At 39.3% G+C, this 24,955-nt stretch overlaps 5 protein-coding genes across 5 annotated transcripts; 1 reads left to right on the forward strand and 4 right to left on the reverse strand.

Moving 5' to 3' along the window:
* The first annotated feature begins 1,764 nt into the window (after positions 1 to 1,764).
* On the forward strand, positions 1,765 to 4,741 carry LOC103830684 (hydroxyproline O-galactosyltransferase GALT5). Its single transcript, XM_009106496.3, has 7 exons — positions 1,765 to 2,824; positions 2,900 to 3,132; positions 3,212 to 3,502; positions 3,584 to 3,712; positions 3,798 to 3,971; positions 4,050 to 4,157; positions 4,258 to 4,741. The coding sequence occupies exons 1-7, from the start codon at positions 1,975 to 1,977 to the stop codon at positions 4,468 to 4,470; spliced, it is 1,998 nt and encodes a 665-aa protein (XP_009104744.1). The 5' UTR covers positions 1,765 to 1,974; the 3' UTR covers positions 4,471 to 4,741.
* Positions 4,742 to 5,214: 473 nt separating this feature from the next.
* On the reverse strand, positions 5,215 to 8,523 carry LOC103830685 (protein NUCLEAR FUSION DEFECTIVE 4). Its single transcript, XM_009106497.3, has 2 exons — positions 7,160 to 8,523; positions 5,215 to 6,607 (listed from the first exon to the last, which is right to left on the reverse strand). The coding sequence occupies exons 1-2, from the start codon at positions 7,625 to 7,627 to the stop codon at positions 5,483 to 5,485; spliced, it is 1,593 nt and encodes a 530-aa protein (XP_009104745.1). The 5' UTR covers positions 7,628 to 8,523; the 3' UTR covers positions 5,215 to 5,482.
* A 952-nt stretch (positions 8,524 to 9,475) lies between these two features.
* LOC103830686 (pentatricopeptide repeat-containing protein At1g74750) lies at positions 9,476 to 14,138 on the reverse strand. Its single transcript, XM_009106498.2, has 2 exons — positions 13,008 to 14,138; positions 9,476 to 12,208 (listed from the first exon to the last, which is right to left on the reverse strand). The coding sequence occupies exon 2, from the start codon at positions 12,203 to 12,205 to the stop codon at positions 9,719 to 9,721; it is 2,487 nt and encodes an 828-aa protein (XP_009104746.2). The 5' UTR covers positions 12,206 to 12,208; positions 13,008 to 14,138; the 3' UTR covers positions 9,476 to 9,718.
* A 261-nt stretch (positions 14,139 to 14,399) lies between these two features.
* LOC103830687 (protein QUIRKY) lies at positions 14,400 to 18,962 on the reverse strand. Its single transcript, XM_009106499.3, has one exon. The coding sequence runs from the start codon at positions 17,801 to 17,803 to the stop codon at positions 14,657 to 14,659; it is 3,147 nt and encodes a 1,048-aa protein (XP_009104747.1). The 5' UTR covers positions 17,804 to 18,962; the 3' UTR covers positions 14,400 to 14,656.
* A 1,319-nt stretch (positions 18,963 to 20,281) lies between these two features.
* Positions 20,282 to 24,124, reverse strand: LOC103830688 (isochorismate synthase 1, chloroplastic). Its single transcript, XM_009106500.3, has 14 exons — positions 23,859 to 24,124; positions 23,593 to 23,781; positions 22,626 to 22,876; positions 22,426 to 22,543; positions 22,231 to 22,347; positions 22,007 to 22,153; positions 21,777 to 21,920; positions 21,567 to 21,685; positions 21,417 to 21,474; positions 21,187 to 21,297; positions 21,005 to 21,089; positions 20,817 to 20,914; positions 20,642 to 20,734; positions 20,282 to 20,561 (listed from the first exon to the last, which is right to left on the reverse strand). Exons 1-14 carry the CDS (start codon positions 23,973 to 23,975, stop codon positions 20,505 to 20,507), a joined length of 1,704 nt encoding a protein of 567 aa, XP_009104748.1. The 5' UTR covers positions 23,976 to 24,124; the 3' UTR covers positions 20,282 to 20,504.
* Positions 24,125 to 24,955: the final 831 nt, after the last annotated feature.

Genomic DNA, 24,955 nt, shown 5'->3' on the forward strand with positions numbered 1-24,955 from the left:
AACACTGAAAATTTACATGAATCATATAACAACAGTTTTATAAACAACTCGATAAAATTTGACCGAGCCAAAGATTTTCACACAATATGTTCTTTCTTCTTCAAATTGCGAAGAGCCTATAGGCACAAGAAAAAAATCATAATTTTTGTTTTCACTTATATAATATTTTTTTTCTTTTACACACGGAATTTATTACACTGCTATAAGCAATTGAGAACTCTATTCATATAAGATTCACATCTATGCATTTTGACAAAGAAGAATTTTAGCCATCTTTAGTTTCGGAATGAATCAACTTCAGTCATATACACTATATTTTCTCTATGATTCAAATCTTACAATTTTAATATATGTGCAGGTTTCCATGTGAAAAAACACGCACGCCATCTATCGTTCAACCTATTACTTTTTCCAAAGTAAACACTATAATCCTCGTTTGGTTAGCTCCACAAACTAATCTCTTTGGATCAGTGTAACCTTTCAGAAAATGATAATCTTAATATCTTACAAAAAAAAACAACAAATATTGACTTATTTATATGAATATATATTATTTTAAATCATTATAGTGGACGAAGAAAGCACCATAATTTGTACAACAAATTTTCTTAAATTCACTTCATCATATTCACCATTTTACCATTTTAATTACATAATTTTATATGAGCTTCTTCACCTTTCCCGGTTATTTTCTCTTTATTTATAACTACAATATAAAGTTATAAACTATATATATATTATAAATTAATAATTTATTTACTCTTAAAGTAACGATTAAAAATAGAACATAATTCAATATAGATATATGATTCTATTAATAAATTAGCAGTTACAAATTTGAAATTTTTAGAAATATCAAAAGTTTTATATTAGTTAATTATTTTCTAAATGACATTTATTTTTAATTCTTTTTGGATGAGAATATTTTGGCTGAGGTGGATAGTCTCAAAAGCCTTGAATTTAGTCCCTTTTATATAGTAGGATATATGCAGAAATGGGTTCTAGCCTTCAAATTTTCTAATGGTTGGATAATTGGTCCAAACCGGTATTATTAAAACATTATTAATTACTAAAAACTCATATCAGCATCTTGCTTAGTAATATTTAATACTCCATTTGTTTCAAAATAATATATGTTTTAGAATTTTCACACTTTTTAATAAAATATATTAAAATTTAGGTATAATTGCATAGTTTTTTGTAATTTTATATTTCTTATATTTTTAAATCAATAAAACTTTAAAAAAATATAATTAATATTCTTGAACTTTACAATTTCTCATTATAGGTTGATAAAATTGTATTAAAAATATAATATATGTATTTTTTTGAAACAAAAAAATTCTCTTGAATATGTATTTTTTTTTGAAACGGAAAAAGTATAGTTTAGTTATTTAACTAAATTTAAAATTATGACAGTGTATAAAATTATGAATCATTGAAACAAAGTCAAATACCCTGGAAAAATCTTAATTTATGAATTTTTATTTGAAAAATCCATCTAATTTTCTAATTTTATTTTATTTATTAGTCATAAAATCCATTGAAATATCCTTCGTAAAATACTTTTATGGGTTTGTACCACACGTGTCACATTTAATGTTGTTGAATTTGTATGATCAAGATTTCCGAATTTGTATCTGCACAGCAATTATAGATGCTATAATGTTGTTGAAAAAGCTATTTAATTAAGATAAATATATGAGTAGACTATATATATAAATCAAAAATCTATATATTTAAATTTTTTTAAAGAAATTAATTAATAATTCTACTAACATACGCCTAAAAAAGGAATCAAGATCTCCTTTTCTCCTCCTCCTCCATCTCTCGTCATCATCATCGTCTCTGCTAAAATTCTCTTCTCTTTAATCCATTACTCTGCGAACAAAGCTCCGAACTTTCCACCACTCTCGGATCCCTCTCCATTCAAAGTTAGCTTCTTTCTATTTCATTTGCTTGGATCCCAAGGAAATGAAGAAACCCAAATCATCAAAAGCCGAAAAAATCGACAAACTCGATCTCTTCTCGTCACTATGGAAGCAGAGACCTTTCCGCGTAATCATAGCAATAGGGTGTCTCTATCTCCTAATGGTCACCGTCGAGATACCTCTCGTCTTCAAATCCTGGTCCTCCACCACCAACTCCGCCTCCATCGATTCTCTCTCACGGCCCGAGAAGCTCGAAACAGAGCAGCAAGAGCCCCAATTCGAAACAATCCCTAACCCACCGTCGTCTAAACCGGATTCTAAACCGACCCTGAACCGGACGGTACGCGAGCATCACCGAGGTCTTCTCTCAAGCCTGAGATTCGATTCGGAGACGTTCGACCCGAGTAGCAAAGACGGGTCGGTGGAGCTTCACAAGTCGGCTAAGGAGGCGTGGCAGCTAGGTAGGAAGCTGTGGAAGGAGCTTGAGTCAGGGAGGCTTGAGAAAGCAGTGGAGAAGCCTGAGAAGAACAAATCCGACACGTGTCCTCACTCTGTTTCGTTAACCGGGTCGGAGTTTATGAACCGGGAGAATCAGCTTATGGAGCTGCCGTGTGGTTTGACGTTGGGGTCGCATGTGACTTTGGTGGGGAGGCCGAGGAAAGGCTATCCCAAGGAAGGTGATGGGTCTAAGTTGGTTTCTCAGTTTGTGATTGAGCTTCAAGGTTTGAAGACCGTTGATGGAGAGGATCCTCCTCGGATCCTGCATTTTAATCCGAGGCTGAAAGGAGATTGGAGCAAAAAGCCTGTGATTGAGCAGAACACTTGTTATAGAATGCAGTGGGGATCTTCGCAACGGTGTGAAGGGTGGAGGTCAAGAGATGAAGAGGAGACTGGTGAGAGTTTAGTTTAGTTTAAGTGTGTATAATCTGTTATTAGCAAATGATTAATAGGTTAGTGTTGTTTTGCAGTTGATAGTCATGTGAAGTGTGAGAAGTGGATCCGTGATGATGACAACTACTCAGAAGGGTCGAGAGCGAGATGGTGGTTGAATAGACTTATAGGAAGGAGGAAGAGGGTTAAAGTAGAATGGCCGTTTCCTTTTGTGGAAGAGAAGCTCTTTGTTCTCACTCTTAGCGCTGGTTTAGAAGGTTACCATATCAATGTCGATGGACAGCACGTTACATCCTTCCCTTATCGCACTGTGAGTATATATATATATATATATTTATCTACATGATTGTGTTCAGATGAAATGGCATTGAGTTGGTTTGTTCTGTTAGGGTTTCACACTAGAGGATGCTACGGGGCTTACCGTAAACGGAGACATTGATGTCCACTCTGTTGTTGTTGCCTCTCTGCCAACATCACATCCCAGCTTTGCTCCCCAAAGGCATCTCGAGTTGTCAAAGAGATGGCAGGCGCCTTTGGTTCCCGATGGGCCTGTGGAGCTTTTTATAGGTATTCTTTCCGCAGGCAATCATTTCGGAGAAAGGATGGCTGTGAGGAAGTCGTGGATGCAGCATGTTCTTATTACATCTTCAAAAGTTGTTGCTCGTTTCTTTGTGGCACTCGTAAGTTAAGATTTTTACATTTTTCATCTCGTGTTAAGTCATGAAGGCTTTATTGTATCTGTGATGTGTGCGTTTCACCAGCATGGGAGGAAGGAGGTAAATGTGGAACTGAAGAAAGAAGCAGAATATTTTGGGGACATTGTACTTGTTCCTTACATGGATAGCTATGATCTTGTCGTGCTGAAAACTGTTGCCATATGTGAACACGGAGTGAGTTATATCAGATCTTTACAGGACATGGTTCCACGTAATCGTTCTTTTGATTGTTGAAAACAAATGACTTTGATTGGTGCAGGCTCTTGCATACTCGGCAAAGTACATAATGAAGTGTGACGATGATACATTTGTAAAACTTGGCGCAGTGATCAATGAAGTGAAGAAAGTACCCGAAGGTAGAAGCTTGTACATTGGTAACATGAACTATTATCACAAACCTCTCCGTGGGGGTAAATGGGCAGTCACTTACGAGGTATGCGCATTCATCTGCATCACACTCTATATTGCATGATATTGTAAAATGGTGTTGAGTGTTTTTGTTTTATATCAGGAATGGCCTGAGGAGGACTATCCGCCCTATGCAAATGGACCTGGATATGTTCTGTCTTCTGACATTGCACGCTTCATCGTGGAAGAGTTTGAGAGACACAGATTACGGGTAAGCGGAAGAGAGAATCATTAACTAATTGTAATCAAATCTCTTTTTCATTTGTCATTCTCAGTAATATCCTGTTTTTGTTGATGTTCACATACACCAGCTGTTCAAGATGGAGGATGTGAGTGTGGGAATGTGGGTGGAGCATTTCAAAAACACATCAAACCCAGTGGACTACAGACACAGTCTGAGATTTTGCCAGTTTGGTTGTGTTGAGAATTACTACACAGCTCATTACCAGTCGCCAAGACAGATGATATGCTTATGGGACAAGCTCTTAAGACAGAACAAGCCGGAGTGTTGTAACATGAGATGATCATTGAGGGAAACAGCCACGTTTTCATTTAGGCGTGCTGTAGAAAGACTAGGCATGTTGAGAAACCAATTTTGCAAGCTCACCATAGACTCTGGACTTCGATTTGATTGGTCTGCAAGCTTTAAGCCATCTAATCTGTAGAAGAATGGAGAGAAGAGTAGAGAAAGAAGCATATAGGCATACTGTTTATTCACTTTATTTGTGAATCAATTAATTTATTTTCATATGTACAAACCCATTTCTTAATCTAAATCAAAATTTGTTCTTTCTTTGTCTGTCTACTTGGACAACATTGGCACATAGCAAGAAACAGTTTGTGCCTCGTGGCCTTTTTTAAGGATTCTTCATGAATACATAAGTTGTCTCCGTTTGAAAACTTTCATCCTATGAAACCATTTACACTAATAAAGCCATCAGAATCAGAGACACCAACAAACCCACCAAGCTTCCATGGAAAACAGTCATTGATCTCTTGTGTTCGTTCTTCTTGTTTCTCTCATGCTTAGCTCTCTTTCTTCATGCTCTTCCTCTGTGTTCCGATTCAAGTGAGTTTCACATCCTCTCATGGTTTTGCTATTGTAGATTGATGTAATGGATGCTTAAGGATCATTCCAATCTGAACAAGCAATTTCAAGCAATGAACATTTCCAAAAAGGGTTGTGCTTCTGTTGTGAAGTCAATCCTTTGTGCTGTAAGTACAGTATGCCTAAAGATTCTGCAAACGTTCTCATTACGAACTAAATGTGTCCAAGTTCTCCATTAAAGAGAAATTTCAACATTTATTGGAAGGAATGTCTGTACACTTCACAAAACAAGATTCACAAATTGTGGAAGAAACTACAAAAAAGGGAGACAGAGATCTCTCAGCCTTCTTCCTTCCCATCTCTAAACACAGACAATTGATACAAACATAAGTTACAGACAACTTAATATAAGGTAAAGTGATAGATGTACACCTTTGGGTATCATACGCTCTATATTCGTTTTCCAAAGTATCATATTCACAAGTATCCTATCGACGGTGCAGCCTCTTCACAAGGATCTGTCGATAGAGCGTCTTTGTTCGAAAGAACAATACTATAGCAACAAGAAACCCAAAAAACGCAACAGACGCCATTATAACAAAGGACAGCCTGAAGCAGTGAGAGCCAAAGCATTTGTTCCCTTCCCCAGAAGCAGTCTTGTCATAAATATAACCGATCAATCTTACAGAGAAGATATATGAACCAATGGGACTAGCTATGGATATGGTGTTGAAGATGGTTCCCATGTGGCGAACTCCGAATAGTTCAGAGGTGATTGTAGGCATCAGCGACCACTGTGAACCATAACAAACGCCAACTATAACAGAACCTACATAAAGGTTTCCTTGAAAACCAGAGGCTATGATTAGATGGCCTATGGTCATGGTTCCAAGAGTTGCAGCCATTAGCCATGGACGAGGCCATCCTTTCTTGTGAAGCATTGCATCTGAGGCGTAACCGGCTCCAAATCTACCGAGAAAGTTCCATATACTCCACAAGGAGACCAGTGAGTTTATCTCAACGGATGAGTACCGAAGAGACTCACCTATTTGTCGGATGTTGTTTATTGTCGAAAGTCCAGACCCCATTCCACAGATCATGGCGAGAAACAACAACCAGAAGCTTAGGCTTTTCATAGCTTGCAGAAGATTCAGGTTCTCGCTCAGACCAGCTTCTACTTGACTGTCGCTTACAGAGCTTTGGTTCACAGAAGTTGCTGCTTTTGGACTGGTTATAAGAGGGGATTTATCAGGTAACGCTGTTTTCTCCATGCGGTCTCGACGTGCTCTTGTCGCAATAAGTAGAGGCAAGGCAAGGAGAAGGACGAGACATACAAGAGTGACAACATTAGCCACTGATGACAAACCAAAAGTGTTCTTAACAATGATCACAATCATAAGATAAGCTGCAATGACAAGAGATACAGCTGAAAGACCATTTAAATGCTTTTTATCATCAGCTGTGCTCGTCTCATAGATCCTGACCAAAGGCATGGCCAAGAGGGAGAGAACTGTTGGTGTCACAGCTAGCAAAAGAATGAAGCTCGCCGGATCTCCGCCACACAGAGTCTCGTACAGTTGAATCAGTATCGCTCCACTCAGACCAAGAAAACCCTGCCAATTAAGATGGAGAGAGAGATAAGCTTGGCTGCTTCACTATGATCATAAACAAACCAAACAGAGCACAAATACTTTGCGCAAAGACAGTACATTGCCGAACAGAGTCCATCAAAGACATAACCTTTATTCTGATGAATCAACAAAAAAACACAACCCAACAATTTCTGCAAACTCCTGTCAAAATCTAAGATACCCACCAAGATGGAACAAACAAAACATCATCTAAACCACAAAAAGCTTTCCACCTTGCATAAGATAAGCTCCCACAACTATTACCGAACAGAGTCCATCCAAGACATAAGCTTTACCCTGATGAATCAACAAAAAAACATAACCCAACAATCTCTGCAAGATCTAAGATAACCACCAAGATGGAATCAACAGAACATCATCTACACCACAAAAAGCTTCCACCTTGATTAAGATCATAGCTCCCATAACTATTACTAAAGTCTCCCCATTTTTGAAGTTCAAGTAATTTACCAGGATCTAACACGTGATCCAATACACAACGCGAAACTCAAAAGGGTACAGTAAAGTCTTCACCTTCATGATGCCAACGGCAGTACCACCATAGTCAGCGACATTCTCCACAGCACTCACAACGTTAGCGGTATTAAAGAAAGTCTGCGACTGCGCCGCTATGAACATAAAGAGGCACATGAGAGCCACAGGGGGCTTCCTGATGATTCCGGTGACGGAAGCCCACATGAGAAAGTAACCGGCGAAGCACTGAATCGCTCCGATAGCAAGCACCACCCAAGGACCTCCGCTGTCTCCTCCGCGTCCGCGGCGGCGATTGGAGGTGACGTATGTGTACAGAAGCCCGGAGAAAACTCCGGCGTTAGCTCCGATGTCTTTGAAGACGGAGACGGTGTCGAGGGTGGATTGATCGTAGGATTGGGTCGATTTTAGAACGGCGGAGTAGATTCCGAATGTGTAGGAACCGCCGCTTGTGCACTGTATCCAGATGCTAGCCGCCATGGCTACCCATTTTGACCTCAGGATCTCCATCGCCGCCAGTAACCCTCGCCGGGGAAAGAGTTTGTCGACGAGGCGAACACGTTACGGAAGATATTATTCGAAAAATGGATTTGACAGATAATATATTTTCTATTAATTCTTAATGGGCTTACGATATTAAGATCGTCGGCCCATATATTGTAATGAAGGCGTATTGTCTAGAATGATAATGTGAATTCTTATACAGTTGAATTATTCTCATGTGTCTTTCTAAGTGTAACCTCGGTAACGAAGGTTTTTAACAGTGGAGATTTTCTTGGGAATGGGATAGTACGATGACTCTTGTTGTTTTCCTATTTTCAAATTTAGCAAAAACCACATTTTTGAAATATAGAATTATTGTGTAGGATTTAGCTACTTTATTTGAAATTTTCAAAGCTACTCCCTCCCATTAAACCTAGAGTAGCACTAATAGCACCATTTTGGTTGAGAACGATACTTAGTAGTCTAGGACATTTCGAGCAAGCTAGAAGAACACACCGGACGGGTGGTTGATGCGAAGCTAGCTTGTAAACATGTTTTTCTAGACCATTTTGGTTGAGTTATATTGACATTGGATGCCCGTTTTTGGGTTTGATTAATATATATCTATTAAAAAAAAGCATTAATAGCACCACAACTAGTGATGCCGATTCGGTGAAATAGAAGATTCAGTATGTCGATTTTGGAAAGTGTGATTGATCATTGCACATACATACACAATTGGTTTACTGTCTTGAATAGGAGACATGATGGTATTTGTGTTCTCATTATAGTGATGCTAATGTTTGGTTAGGTTTCTTTATTCAAATAGTTTTTGTGTGTTTCTCCATTTGTGCATAAAGTTTTGTTATATTCATTTTAGTGAATAAAGTTTTGTTATGTTCTTTTCGTGAATAAGCTATGGTATATTTCATTACAAGAGAAGTATTGTTTGTACAGTGAATGTACCGATTTGGCTAAATCTGGTCATGGTTACTTTGGTGATCGGGTTGATCTAAATGTTTGGAAGAGTAAAGATGAGACTCCTGATGTTCTGCTCACTAGGTTGATGTATAATGATCGACGCCATAACATTCGCGCCAAGAAACCAACACGTGGTAATGTTGATTACATCAGATTTTGACTTTGAGAGCACAATGTTGGATCTAACAGACAAGGGATGCACTATACTGCTAGCTCTTCCTTAGAAAGCGAATCAGGATTTCATGAACGGCTTTCATGCAGCATGGCATGTGTCATGTTTGGTTCAAATACCTATGTATTGGGTCAGAACTATATGGAAGAACTGGAGGTTTTAGGCAGATTTAATAATTATTTAATGTGTGAAAAACTTTGTTTGTTTATGTTGGAGTATTTTTGTAAGAATTATTTACAACTGAGTTGTTAAATTTCTGTTTTATGAATTCTTAGTGAGATTAACCTTTTAAAGTTAAAAAAAAATTGTGTATCACATAGCTTATATAAACGTTATGTTTGATTTTTTTTAACATTAAATAACACATTACATAATCATATAACCTCTAATTGTATTACATATGATGATCGAACTACCTGCAACATATGTAATATTGATGAAAAATAAACTTTGAAAGCAAAATCTCTTTCTCGGCTTTATACTAAACAAGATATAAAGGGTATTGCTCTTCCCCACAGATCCAGACTCTATTCAGTCAGCAAAACTGGTAAGTTGCTAACTTTTAAGACAGATTCCTATGCACATCTTCTTGTTTCCACAATTCAAGGCTCCTTCAGATCTCCAGTTTTCATTCTCCATTCGCATCACTTTAGAATCAAGACATGGTGGTGAGGAAACGGTTTTGTAACAAACATAAAACATACAACAAAATGTTCCAAATATTTAATAAATTTGGGGGTTTATGACCCTTAGAGATTGATTTATTAATTTACTCCCATTACAACCCATTGCAAGAGGAGATAATGTCCACATGATAACAAAAATCTGGAGATGATATTCCAGTCATCACTAGCCATAAACCTTAAACCTTATGACATACAAAAACCAAGCCACTGAGACTACCCAAAGTCTAATAATTGAATAGGCTTTATAAAATAAGAAAAACAAAAACAACTAATCTACAACTAGAGCAAATGCATCCTCTCAACATATGATGATTCAAGCAACCATTTCTTGAGAGGCTCTCCGCATCCAACAAAACACCCTGAGTTCCCATTCTCAGTGAAAAAGGGGAAGTTGAACATGTTGAGCAGCTCCTCAACCGCTTGCCTCACCATTGAAGTCCCTGTGACCCTGCTTCTTCTTCCCCAACCAGTTACTATATCAATCCTTGAAGGACATTCTCCTGAAACCAACATCTGCTTACGGAACCACGCAAGTGTCCTAGACAGTGCAGTGACTGCAGTTCCTTCCGACATTACATGGAGATTTATAAGCCAATAGCTGCAGCTTTTCTCCCTCAACGCGTCTGGATACACATTCTTGAACGCAGCCACTTCCCACACCGAGCCTGCCTCTTCTTTTAGACCCGACTTGTGGAGAAAATCCACAACTGCATCCATTAGCCCTCTCTTACTCTCCCTGTCCTCGCTGTGCATGTAATCAAGGAAGTTACTAACATGTTCACGCACGTTTTGGCCATCAGTACCTGCAGGTGGCATTTTGAGGAGAAACATGTGTGCCGGATGTCCCGAGACCGCCATTAGCTGGCCGCAGAATCCCAAGTCAAACTTCGAACGAGCATCTGTGCAACAGCTTAAGAGCAGTGTGTATGTCTGCAAAGAAGACTGTAGACCAAGCGCAAGCATGCTCTGCAATAAATTATAGGCTTCAGACAGCCTGTGAACTCTAAGGAAAGTACTGAGAAGAGAATTGCATGTAGGAACATTAGGCCGCAGACCAGCGTGAAGCATTGCTTGATACCACTGCCAAGCCTTGTCCACATTGCCAGCTTTTCCCCACAAGTCCACCAAAAGACCGTAAACCGGCTCATCAGGAACCCAGTTCTTACGCTGCATCTCGGTGAAAACAGCCTCTGCTTCCTCTAGATATCCACAGTGCCCAAGCACCTCCATGACTATACTGTAAGTCACTTTATCAGGCTGAAACCCGGCACCTTTCATGTCACGGTAAAGCTTCAACGCACTCTGGTAGTTCCTCGCCTTGGCATGCAACGCTATCATGATGTTGAATGTGACCAAGTTAGGAGTACATCCTTGACCAACCATCTCACAGAAGAGCCTATGGGCAGCAGGTAAATGTCCAGCCTTCCCAAGACAGTTTATTATCACACTGTAAGTGAAAGTATCAGGAGAGAGCCCCGCCGCTTGCATCCTCTGATACATGTCCATGGCGATATCAAGAAACCCAGCTTTAGCATGGATGTCAATAAGAGTACAGTAAGTTACACGGTCAGGCTCACATCCCGCCTCTTGCATTTGGTTGAAAACATTCATAGCTTCTCTGAGGTAATTCGCACGGCCGTAGCTGTGGATAAGACGGTTATATGTAACGGTATTAGGCTGACATCCATCTCTAACCATCTCATTGAGAAGCTTGTTTATCTCACCGAATTGCTTTGCACGCCCAAGGTTACCTACCATTGTGGTGTAAGTATGGCCATCATGCTTAAACCCAGGTTGTCTTTTGAGCCAATAGAAGAAACCAAGCGCATTAGTATAATTATCCATCTGCTTGAGAACTTGGTTTGCTTGGTATGCATCCACCCTCAAGCCGACATTGTGAAGGGCCTCTTCAGCAGCAGGTCCCCATTTGAATCTCCGCAATATATTAGAAACATTCTCCACAACGTATCCAGAGTTACAATGCTGCTGCTGCCTAGGTGTTGTCACTCTCATCATTTCCCTTGAGGGTTTTCTGAAACCTTCAGCTGGAAATTTCATGGTCCTGTCATCAGAAGAATGCACGTTAAAGTCACAACCACCAGAATCAACGTTGGTTCTTTGCGGCATGCTTTTCCTCTTTCCAGAGATATTAGTTGTTGTCTGTAAATCCTGAGGTTCAAAAGGCTTCCCTGCCACATCACTTGAAGGTTGCCTTAAGCCAGATCTTTCAGCTTCCTTAGGGTAGACTTTAGAGAGATCCTCTCTTCTGATGACTTTCACATTTGAAGGCTTCACATGTGTAATAGGCCGAGAAGAGTCAACAATACAGCTTTTAGACAAACCAACGGCTTCAGCTCCATCGGTTAGAGGGATCTTATAGTTTGCTATATCCGACAGGAAGTTCACAGTTCCAATACCAATAGGTGCCACCGCGTCTTCTTCAACGACAACGGAAGCATGATTTACAGAATCTGGTTTCACAGGCAAAACAGGAGAGGAAACATGCTGGGGAAGAAGAGATGGTCGGTGGAAATGTTCAGCCTTTGCCTCTACTGGTAATACATTTCCAGCTAGTCCAGCTGCTAAAGTGGAAGCTCTTTTCCCAGTCAGTACAGCTTCATTTCTGGCTTGCTGGCGTCTCAAGACGGAGCTTTCATCGTCGGCGGATGTACAAGAGTTCCCATCAGCTGCACCAGATCTTGTTCCACCAAGGAAAAAGGATCTCGCTGTACTGGAAAGATTACTAATCTGCTTTGCACGAATCATTGTCTGCAGAAAATGAAAAAAAAAAGATGAATCACAAACTCAGAGAGGCTCAAAAGATTCATACATAGCCCCAAACAAAGAGAGTAATCCCTTGAGCTATATTGGCAACCTATTAATTACACACTACCTGATATATATATCTCACCATATACACATAGAGCCACCAACGTAGAAATTAAGGTAAAATGCTTCGTAGTGTAACCAAGCTATAAGTTAAAACAAACTCTCCTCCCACACATAAAGCTGTATACATCTCTATCTCTCTGACCCTTAACAGTTACTTGAAACCAAGAAACTCTGTACATCATTTATCCCAAGTCACCCTTTGTCTTGGTTTCATTCATTCCACACGGACTAAACCATTCAACGGAAACAAAACAAAAAAAACTGAGTCCTTCCATTTTTCTTTAAGCTTCTCCATAAAGTATCATCCTTTAACACATGACCAAACCAAGAATAAACAACAACAATACTTTTTGAGCCCTCCGCATTTTCGCAAGTTGCTCAAAATCATTGTGCAAATTCACCACAATGAAAAATGAGCCACTGTTAGAATATTATATCCACCATCTGATTCCACATTCAAATCCTTAAAATAGTTGATTCAACTCCCAAAAAAAAATTGCACAACTTCCTAAAACTAGAGTCAAAACGTTTTGAATACGTTTAAATCTAAGGGAACGCTACAACGCAGAGAAACCCATGAATCAGAACCGTGTCTATTGCTAAAGATTTCCATCGGAAAATGAAAGAGAGAGAGGGAAGCGAGATCAACAACGAGACTAGCAAAAGTCTCTCTCACCTTCGAAAATGGTGTGGAGTTTGACTTCCTTCGTCTTGCTTCGTGTTCCCCTGGTGACCCAAAAGGAGAGAAGAAATCGAGTTTTTCTTTCTCCCTCTGTAGCCGTCAAATGTGAAAGCTTCAAGCTTTTGTGTTTTGCTTTGCTCTCCAAGCAAAATTGAGCAAAGGCTGACCTTGCAAAGCTCTCGACTTTATTATTGTCTTTTTTAATTATTTTTATTTATAAAATATTTTCCTTAACCTAGCTGGATTTTCAAGTACACCCCTATATTTTTATTTTATTCTATAACACCACTATAAATGTTATTATTGAGAGACTAGGCCATTCACATTTCAATCTGATGGATACCATAACAGTATCAGTGTTATTTAAAGCTTATTAATCGTTAAAAAAAGAGATATTCTTTAATAAAATATTAATTTATTATCTTTTTTTTGGTAAACTATTAATGTATTATCAATCGACTTCCCCTGTTAGGTCTTGACTCTTAACACTTAAGTAACCAATGTTGGGCAAAAACTGTAATTTACAAGTTAATGGGGTTGATTTGTGAGAATAAAAAGATTATATGGGGGATTTAGCTATAAAAACGGTCTTTACTCTTTGTTCCCCTTTGTGCAACGTTTCATTGTTGCCCTCCCCAAATATCGTTGTATACGTGGCGTTGCTTTCATTTTTTTGAATACGACAGCTTTGTTAGGTTAGTAAAGAGTTGCGAGATTTAGTGGATATGATTCGTTACGAAAAACTAAATATCCGCCGCTTCCTTGATTTAGATTTGTAGAACGTTCTTGATCACTAAATATGTTTTAAAAAATCCTATAGAATATATGGAAATGATGAGACAAATATATTGTGGAATTAGACTGTTGATTTATGGTAATATAATATAAACTCTACAAATATTATAGATTTGTGTTTTTGTCATTTTAGATTTGTAATCAGGTAAGCCCATGATTATGAGATCATTTGCCTTTAGGCTTTTTATGTTCTTTTTCAAGCATTTCGTTTAAGCTGAGAAAATATAATTGGTTTTTGTATAGTTAGTTAGTCCAACCAGCCCATTTTGTATTTTCTTGCTAGACCAAATATACTAAGATGTAAATACATTATGTATAGCTCATCTCTCCTACTATGTCATGGAATTTTATGCAGCTTTAATAAGTGACTCGTGAAAAGGCCAGAAGAGCTCAGAACTTCTTTCTTTTCTATGGTCAAAGCTAACATACAAGAGTAGAAATAGTAGTAGAAGAGCTCAGAGCTTAAACATGTAATGGAAAGGAGTAGAAGAGATGTAGAAAAAGAGATTGGTAAGATAGTGAGGAGCCATTGAGACGACGGAGAAGACTGCTGGTGATTTCGCGGCGGAGTATGAATCATTTATTCAAGTGTGAGCAATTAATAAAGCATTTCAGATTAGAGTAAGTACACAAACATCTCTGTCGTTTGCTTCAAAATATTACAGTCAGGTCTCAAACTCGTACAATCTGATTATAACTCCGACAGAATCCGACTAATAAAATAACGAATCATAATAATATGATATAAATCATAGCTTTTAAATCTTAACACAAAATGAATCTTTATTCTATTCTCTTCCTCAGCTCAAATATCATACTGAGACTTTGGACACTCAAAAAACACACCCTTAGATGAGCCGATCAGACAAGCTTGGCAACCGCCGGAAAAAACTGAGACTCGCCGTAGGCATTGTGTCCCTAAACATCGGATGCCTAAGATAGTAAAACCCAAGAGCCACCGCCACCATTTTCGCCGGAACCACATACAGAACTATCGTGATCACCAAACATATTGTTATGAACAACTTAGTTGCTCTCGGATCTCTCCAGCTAACCAACGCTTGAATCCGTTCCCCTTGCGCTGCAAAATCCCCTAAAATAGTCTGAACCCTCACCGCTAAGATCCTTAACCGATCATACCTAGCTCTGATCACTTCCGGTCGCCTTGAGCTTGGTATGGTGTCGAACTCTTCGTCTAGCTCATCAGGATCCACAGTTTCGGCTTGTGATAACCGGATATCCATACCAGCTGGTATCTTGGGTCTAAACCGGTAGTACCAAACTCCGATCATCACTACATACAAGAATGCTGTCGGGACGACCAAATCAGGGTACCACACAAGAACAAGATATAGAATGTGGACTAGCACCGTCGTCACAGGATTCCTCCATCGTCGGATATTATCTAACCACTTAGCTAAACCCACCGCCCAAGCTAAAACCCCAACGATCCTGTACCAATTCGCTTTGCTCTTCCGCATGCTCCACGAATGTGAATCTGCATCCAACATGTATCGAACCACCTCTGGTCCCAACGGTGGTTCTGCTCTAGCCAGCCACGCTGCAACCATTTTGGTAGCCGCTCCTCTCAATGCATCCTGTTGCGCTACTCCTAGAGGTCTTATATAATGCATCCGAGGTAGAAGTGGTTGTCCGTAAGCCGCACAAACATCAGGTAGCAGTGAAGGACACGCAAACCGGACCGCCACCTCGACTTCACCCATCTTTTTCAGACCGCTAGGTAACAGAACCAGTAGAGGATACGAATTGGTGTACACTTTGTTGCTCTCTAACGTCGAGACTCGTATCCGTATCTTCCCTATCCGAGTATCAGGTCTATCATCGGACACATCCGAGAACATTCTCCAGTTGTCGAACACACCAACGGTTAAGACAGTGCAGGGATCGTAAACCTGCCACGTGTACTGCTCGTGCCATCTCGGGTCGAAACTGTCAGTTATGGTTCGTGTCCGAACCCATTTCTTGCCGTACTTAGCTACACAGTACGCATCAGTGGAGCCTTTCCCTCCGTTTTTAGCCTTCATCGGTAACAACCCACGAGCTCCGAGTATCCCCAGCTCAAGTACTCCGATCGGTGGTTTCCAGAGCTGCTTAGCCGTGGGACGGAAGTCGCTACACACGTGCGCAGCCTCTTCAAGCACGTGATACCCACCTTCAAGACACAGTCTTAAGCTAATCCTTCCACAGTAAGGTCCTCCACCACCACCACCTCCTCCTCCTCCACCTTCTCCTTCCAAAGCATGCCATTTAGACGGCACGAAACGCTCATCGATTCTCTGCTCAATGGAGCTCACTGGTATCATCGCGTGCCCTAGAACCATTGGCTCTTTACTCGTCCTATCTTCAACCATCAGCATCAAACAATCTTCTAACGGCTCTCCAGCGACAAAGATCATATCTTCATGCCAATGAAACGAGCCACTGTGATTATTCATCGAGCCTCGTCGTGTCCTCGCCGACTGAAACCCTAACTGAGCTTTCACACGGACCTCAGGCGCCGTCAACGGCGGAAGATTCGGAGCAATGTGGAGATCCTGCGCCTCGAGAACCGTCACTCTCAAGTACCAAAGCTTCGGCGACTGGTACACCTTGGAACGAGTGTGCGCCACGTGTGGAGCGTCGGAGCTCCACGCCTCCGGGAAAGCTTCATCTACCTGAGTGCCGATCCATACAGAGAGCTGAATATCGCCGGAGACTCTCCCGGAGTTCTGATCGGCGGCTGAGCCTTCGAGGCGGTACCACTGAGGAGCAAGCGGACTATCCGGCGGGTCGCGAACCGGAACCTCGGAGAGATCGAAACAAACGCCGCCGAGGAAACTCTCCGAGGAAGCGTCCCACGCGGAGATTTCAAGAGTCGCGCCGGACGCGGCTGAGTCCGTTCGGTTATGTCCCAGCGCGAAAACCTGATTCCACTCGGGTGAATCCGTTGGTTCGCCAGGCCGGTTAACAGCCGGTTTAGACCTCACGAAATGGTTAGACGTACGCACTTTAACGTACGCGCTCTCGTTCGGCGGGAGTCCACGCGCCTTCACGATCCTGACGAAGAGATACTGCATTGGCTCAACGAGATTGTAAGGGTTATGAGTAGTCTTCTTCTCCATCGTCGCCTCCGAGGCTCCTCCGATCTTGCTGTTGATAACCCTAGGCGAGAAATCTCCGTTAGGCCGTTTCGCCGCGGCGACTCTGATTCTGTCTCCGCCGGGAGGTCTCCCCACCTGCATCTTCCTCACCTCCGGCGGATAACGGTGCACCTCGTGCGGCGGAGACGGCGGTCGCGGAGGATGGTTATCGCTAGGACCTTGCATTACCTCCTGCGGCGGAGATTCCTCGACGATAACCACGGGGGGTTGCTGAGGCTCTTGATAGCTATGACTCTGCGCCGATTCGAAAGACGGTTTCTCCGGAGGTAGATTCTGCATCTGCTGCGGCGGAGGATGAATATACTGTTCATCAGCTTCTTGCGGTTGCGGTTGCGGCGGTTGTTGTAGTTGTTGGTGGTGGTGGCTGGCGATGTTTTCGTCGGCGACTTCGTCGTAGTAATAAATCTTGAGTCCAATCTCGCCGCGAATCCAGCTGAAGACGCTCTTCTTCTCCAACGGGAAGTAGACGAGGCCTTCGTCGCCGCGTCTAGAGAACTGGCTTCCGTAGATCTTAACCCTGCCGAGGAAATGGTTTTTCCGGCCGCCGCCGTTGCCGAAGCGTTTGTCGTTGTAGACCTCGATGTCGAGCTCGTCGTAGTCCATGTTCTGAGGGTCGTTGACGGCGAAGTCGAGCATCTCGTTCCAGATAGGGTTCAGGTCGCGGAACTTGGTGGAGGTTCGTTTCTTCTGGGCGTCGAAATCGACGACGACGTAGGCGCTTGAGCTTCCTTGGCCGTCTTTCGGGAGGAGGTTGCGGGCTTCGACTACTTCGACGACGAGTTTGCGCTGCATCCTCGATGGGGGAGGATCTGATTGAAACGGCGTCGTGTTCATCGTGGAAAGAGAGAGAGAGGAGGGATAGCGTTTCGAACCTTTGTCACAGAGACAGACGGTAATCGCGGAAGAGAGAGAGAGAGAGAGAGAGAGAGAGAGAGAGAGAGAGAGAGGAGAAAGTGTGTTTTTTCGACGCTATACTTTATTTATTTGAATATGTTCTTCTTTCTTTAAAGCCATTTCTTCTTGTAATGTTGCTTGTTTTGTATAAGTAATTTATGTTTCTGTTAATACCAAATCTGAAATTAAGCACTTAGTAATAGCATAACTATGTACGGTCGAAAAAGAAAATTATGGATTTTTTTGCTGTATTATATTTCAAATAGTGCTAACTAAACTTGTGAACTAGTAGTTGATGTGTTTTACAAATGTATAAAGAAATTACCTCTAGTGTGTTTTTTATCATCTAAGTTACTTCTAGTGTTTAAAGACCCAAATAATTCAATGAATCTCGCAAACTTTGTAAGTTTGACAAACTCAAATTTAACCTAAAGAGAGTATGTAAAAGCATCATTATTAATAAAAACTAATGTAAATATTTTCTATAATAGTAATATTTTAATATAATTTAATTTTGTAATTCTACTTAAAATCATTTAAGAAAACTAATTTTCAAGAGTTTTCACTTCACTTTTCATGTTTTTTTAGTTTTCATTTTAAGAAAATCATCTCATTTTATATCTAATATTTTTGAATGATAAAATAACTCATTTCATGTTATAGCTAAGCAAACTGGAGTAAGTTAAAAAAGAAAATATAGATTTGAATTGATTGGTTGAATTGATAAGAATATTGTATACAAATAAACCTAATTATGGTGAAAGGCATAAAGCGCGAAAGAATATTTTGCGTTAGATAATGGGGAAATCTGATTCCATTCTCTATCGCCAAGCCTTCGTTTTATTCTTCCCTTTTTACGTGTTCTCTGATTTTATTATTGTACTCTCTCATTTTTTTATTTTATTTTTTTAGTTCATTCTTCATTAGTTTTATTAAAGTCACCATTACAATATTACCTGAAAAGATTTGGCAACCAAGTCTGTTGGATGGAATTTTTGTTGTTTTTAAACACACAAGTTTCTTAATCTACTAAAAGGCAAATTATCTCAAAGATTATTAATGTTTTTCCTTTTTAAGTTCGGTATGTTTTATAAAAATGCCACTTACCGTTTGAGTATTGGACTCGACTAACGAAATCCATACCATCATTTAAGGCCCAAACTTCCGCCCGGTTTTGTTTTATTTGGTAAAATCAAGGTCATTGCTATAGATTGTTCTTTTCATTTTAAGTCAGAAAAATGATCAATACTTGTGAGTTGTGACTTGAGAGGATCAATAAATGTTATGGGACTTTCACATAATTACTATGCAGTGGGTTCTTATTTTATGAAGGAAAAACCAAGAAAATCTTGTTTTTATTGCATTATATGATATGAATACTACCATTTAATGTGAGGAGTGAAGTGGGTAGGGACCATTATGATCCTTGATTTTGTATCCCACACACTATACGATAAAGAATTTTGTTCCCTCGTGCTCTCGTCATTGCCATAACCTTTGTTTATTTTCCAGACCACCTTTTCTGTGTGTTTGTTGTGAAATATCCCGGTTTGGTTATAATCACAACCATAATCGGTTAGTTAAATGTATCGACCCGGTTTTGCTGTGTACAAACACAAAAGTTACAAATTAGTCAATAGGGCATGAAAAGAAATGAATGAATATTATACTTTTCCAAACAGTATAGCACATGTTTCAAACATCGTTTTCATGAAATTCAAAAAAAGCATCACCGTTTTCATTAAAGATTTAAAGTTTTATTTTCTTTATCACACAAGCCCTCTATTAGATGTCAAATGAGTATCCCAACCATCTTAAATTCAATATTTTATAGCAAAGGGTTAGTCTTAAAATCAATGTTTAGGACAGTAGTAATATAGCTCGCATAAAGAAAATTTTATATATCGAGAGATCGAAATATTCAAATAATAGAAAAGGTTTATTTTACAACTAATTAACATGGAATTGTTTATAACAAAGAGCTCTATCTGATAACATAAAAATTATGATCTTAATTAAACGTTTTGTATATATAGTGGTCGCGTTTATATACAAATTAATTTCATCCACAATCTTCAATACAGTATTTATTATATATACATTCTTTTTACTTGTTTTTTTAGAATATTTTTTACAAAGTTAAAACAAGTATTATTATTACCTATTATGTCCTCTGTTACGACAAACAAATTAACCTTATCTGTATTTTATAAAACTAAAATCCTATGAATCGACCAAAAGAACAAATAAAGTTATTAAAAATAAAACTAAAAATCTAATTAAAATATAATCACCAATCATAATTTTAATATTGGTTTTCGTTTTAGAGGTGTTTTGGATATATGAATGTAAAAGTTTGATTTGGTTTTTACTTTTCATAGCAGTATTTTTAAGTTTTAGATCAATGAGAACATCTGCTTCTGATGAAAAAGAATCCCATTAACAATCATAAAAGGCTTAGCCTATTAACATTCAGATTAGGCCTGGCCTAGTTATAACCAAGGAAGATATAATTAGAAAAACCCCTTCGAACTTTCAACAATTATTATTTCTATTTACAACGAAGACAAATACACACTGATTCTCTATTGTAACCCCATTCCCATATAATACAAAGAAAAACAAATGTTGTTACTCATCTTCAATTAATTGGCTGCAGAGTTGTTGTTGTTGCCTCAGACTCAATTGACTTGGTGAACTGCAAGAAACAACCACACAAATGAATACAGAAACAAAGGAAGCGCAATGTTAGGTAACAATTTTGTAAACAACTCGAACCTGAGATATCTTTAGATCAAGCTCATTCCACTCTGAGGTTGGGTTGCTTCCAGCTACAATCCCTGTCCCCGCATAGATCAATGCCCCAAGACCCTGTAACAATTCAAAAGAAACGATTCAGTCATGTTTGCTTAAACTTAGGAAAGTGTTCTTTTAGAGCAAATAAGATCCTCACCTTCTCGACTAGAGCTGATCTGATACCAACTGCAAACTCACTCTCCTCGCCACCAAAGAAACCGACAGGTCCAGCGTACATTCCTCTATCGAATGATTCTGGGAGACACGAAATGTTTTAATAAGCAAACTTAGAAAAAACAAAGCATAAGATGTCAGAAACAAGAACAGAACCGGCATATATTTTACCTATTTCCTTAATCAAAAGCCTAGCTTCTTCTGCTGGAAGCCCACAAACAGCTGGAGTTGGATGCAGAGCAGCCAAGATGTCAAACTGTATAATAAAACATAAGACAAATGGGTCAAACCTCTTAACTTCAAACGATTAGATGATCATATGATATAGAACTATTCGAATATTATTGTCTCACCTCATCATCTTCCCTCCTAAGCCTCCCCGCCAATTGAGAATACAGGTGTTGCACTCTTGCAAGCTTCCTCACAGTTTTTTGGGGCTTAACAACTACCTTGTCACATATAGACTGCATAACAGTAGAAAGGATAATAAGAAAAATAAACGAAACGAGTACAGAAGAGATTTCAAAACTAATATCGTAACAGAAAAAGAGTGAAAGCTGCAGAAGAAGATGATTGAACTTACGTTTAACTTTTCTCTGATATTCTCACGTACAATAGAGAACTCAAGGTCGTCTTTGGGGCTGCAGCAGTTTAGCAAATCACGTCAGTACACGGATGAGATCAGAGAAATGGATTTTATCATCGTTCAAAAGAGGAAAGTAAAAAAACTAACCTGGTTAGTAAGTCACGCTCTATCTCCATATCACGAGCCGTTGAAGCAGCTCGAGGCCTAGTTGCAGCCAAAGCTTCACTGCAGACACCTAACTGATTCCTTTGGAAAAGTCTCTCAGGCTGTTAATGTCACACGGATATGTCAGCCTTGTTTAGTCCAAAGACGTGAGCTACAATAAAATGTACCAACAGACTACTTATGATAACATACCGTGTTTCCAATAAAAGCTGGTGCACCTGGTGGTTGAAGACAGAACTGATACGCATCATGCCCTTCACTCTGTAACTGTGCAAGCCAAGCAATGGGATCAATGTCGGTATCTGTTATAACTCTGCTGTTGCGAGCAAGCACGACCTGATTTCACAAACAAAAAAACAATCAGTTAAAACGGGAACCATAACTATGTAATAACAGATACAAACACGAAGTCACTAAACTACCTTGCTGAGAGACGAACTCTTCTGCTTTATAATCTCCAAAGCCTTCTCAACAGCAGGGTAATACGCCCCTTTTGTAGGAACATGATTCTTGCTAAGCACAGATACTCCAAGAGACTCCCTCCGTAACCTCACCACAACAGAAGAAACCTGACACACAAAACAAAGCTCTCATTAGCATAAAGAGTCCCATTCAATAACTCCTAGAAAGGATCTATGTTAAAAACCTGAAGCATAGTCTCCTGAAGTGCTTCAATAGCATTCTCCAGCGTCCAAGAGAGTTCATCGTCCCAAGCAAGAGTAGCAGCCAACATTGAGCTTCCACCAAACTCATTAAACTCAACCTGTCCTTGAAGTAACCAATTAGTCAAAACAAGTCTCGTCCTCTATATAAAAATAAAAATCAAAACTTTAAAGGTTACCTGAGGGACTGAAAAGTAAAATGCACCAAAGGGCTCCCACTCCACAGAGATCTTGCCGTTAGGATCAAACCGCATGCCTCCATAGGCGCGAATCAGAGGCGAGTTAGGCGATAGAAACCTTCAAACCACGTTAAACCACTCAACAATCAGATCACCGAGAAGCGAAACGAGAATATTATCCGTAAAGCTTATTACTTTACCTTCGGATGGATCTCCAGTCTTCGTGAGAGAAGGCGTCAAGGTCACGGAAGAACACTGCGGAGCCGATTCCGGCGACGCTGACCAGATCACGATCCGATCCGTTTCGGTTCGCGTTCTCGTTGTCGCTCGCTAAGTCGAGGAGGAGATCGGGACGGCCGACGTCGCTGCGGCGGGAGAAGAAGCAGCGAGGGTGGATCTCGCTCTGGGCTTGAAGCCAATCGATTGCTCCGATTTGCTGGTCAATTGGTACCTAAACCGAACCAAACCGAAATTAAATTTATGGTTCTTGAGAAATTGCGCGGGTAAATGTTCGGTTCTACTGGGCCCACATATTCTTAATAAATGATCAAATCTAATTAACGGTGGATTAGTTAGAAGTTAGAACGAATTGACTCAAGGGAAAATTATTCTTTTTTTTTTTTTTTGAAGAACAAAATTATTCTTTTTTTTCCTACGTCCATTATGAATAATTCGATTATTAGATTCTTGTACGACTCTATGTGCATGATTCATAAACTAATAATAATAGTACTAGTGATAGTGATAGATTAGTCATATCTTCTTCTTCTTCTGTCTTGGTCATCATTAGCCATAGCTTTTTTTTTTTTGTCTATGATTACACTTACACAACCAATTCCAAAAGCACTAACCTTTTATAACAATGATAATAAGCACTGGGATACAGCTATAGAAAATTTAATTATAGAAAATGATGTATGTGTGTAAAGACTCTAGAAATATAAGGAGTATTTAATTATCGTCTAAACCCACTAAATGATTCGGATCATGCTAAAAGAAGCAATCTTAAATGATTATAGGCTTACGATACGGCAATGAAACGAATCAGAGAGCGATATTAACATAAACCAATTCAAAGAAACCACGTGGCATGATCGGATTCTTTCACTGACGTGAAATCTGGTTATCTCTATTAAAAAAATAGAGGATAGTCTATATACTATGTACCTGTAACCGGACGACACCGGAGGAAAACGGCGGAGGTTGAGATTTGAGCTCGGAAACGGCAGAGATTAGCCTCTCAGTGGCCGCTGTCGGAGACAAAACAGTGGACATAGTCCTTGTCTCCACGGTACCAAGTGGCGTCTTGAAATCCCCTTCGCATCCGTTCATAGACATCGAACAGGACATAAACTTCTGCAACCATCCAAAAAGGTTTCTCAGTTAATGTAATTTACATTCTTGGAAAAAAAAGACAAGAAAGAAAAAAAAACCTTGCGGGAGAATAATCTGGTGAATGGAGTTGGAGAGTAATGATGAGAGATGGAGATGGAGCTGTGTTTTTTAGTGTTTGTGGCCAGAAACCGAGAAGAAAGATGAAGTGAGGCCATTGGAGATTGCTTAGAGAACGAACAAAAGAGAGATGGTGAGTGATTTGTTTATATATTTTGTTTATTTCTTTTTTCTGTTTGGAGGAATATACTATATAGTTTTTTGTTTTTCTCTTTGGTTCAAGTAGATATTTGATGATAAGGATTATGGATTCGCCTTCAATAAATAGGGGACGGGTGTAGCTAGGCCCCATTTTAAAATTGAAGAATTCATCTCATTTTCACACTTAAATTTCTCAGAATTGCTAAGTAAACTACTCAGAAATTTTCTTTTGTTTTAATTTCTTCACTTGAAATTGGATCATACTTTTCTTTCGTTATATCTTTATTTATTCACGTAACAATTTAATATTCTTAATCTAAAGAAAGAAAGAAGCTTGTTTTTGGTTGGTCTATTACTATGAAGTATGGAAGTATAAACTGAATTAGAATAAATTGTGGTTTACGTAACATAAAAAGTATATACATGAATAAGCAGACAATGTTGTTAGAGATGAGAAGAAATAAATATATAGATAATATTGTAAGATACATAATCATACTTGGGGTAGTAGTAATGGATTTAAAGGCTAAAAGCTATATAGTGTAACATGTTATTGATGTAAATTTAAGAACTCTAAAATATATCACAGAGTTTATTGATGTAAAATGTTACAAACAAGTGTTTTTCAAACTTTTGTTGGACTTGGATCACGTGAGTGGAGAGACTTGATGGATATTCTATGTGCATGTATTTTCGGTTACCTTTCCAAGGATTTACCAAAATAAAGATTCAGAATATATACAGGTAAAATGGATTGTAATGACAGAGAAAAGGCATTTTGACTGACTGACCACATGTGATGGATATGATGGTAGTAATAGCTGTATTTCGTTGCACTTGTTCTGTCGTTTTGTAAATTAGGATATGATTAATGAAACTTTTTAGTGTAATGCTGAGCTATGAAAGATAGAAACAATATGAAATCAACTGAAAATTA

Source organism: Brassica rapa, chromosome A07 (genome assembly GCF_000309985.2).
Source record: "Brassica rapa cultivar Chiifu-401-42 chromosome A07, CAAS_Brap_v3.01, whole genome shotgun sequence".
In the NCBI taxonomy this organism is placed as follows: Eukaryota; Viridiplantae; Streptophyta; class Magnoliopsida; order Brassicales; family Brassicaceae; genus Brassica; species Brassica rapa.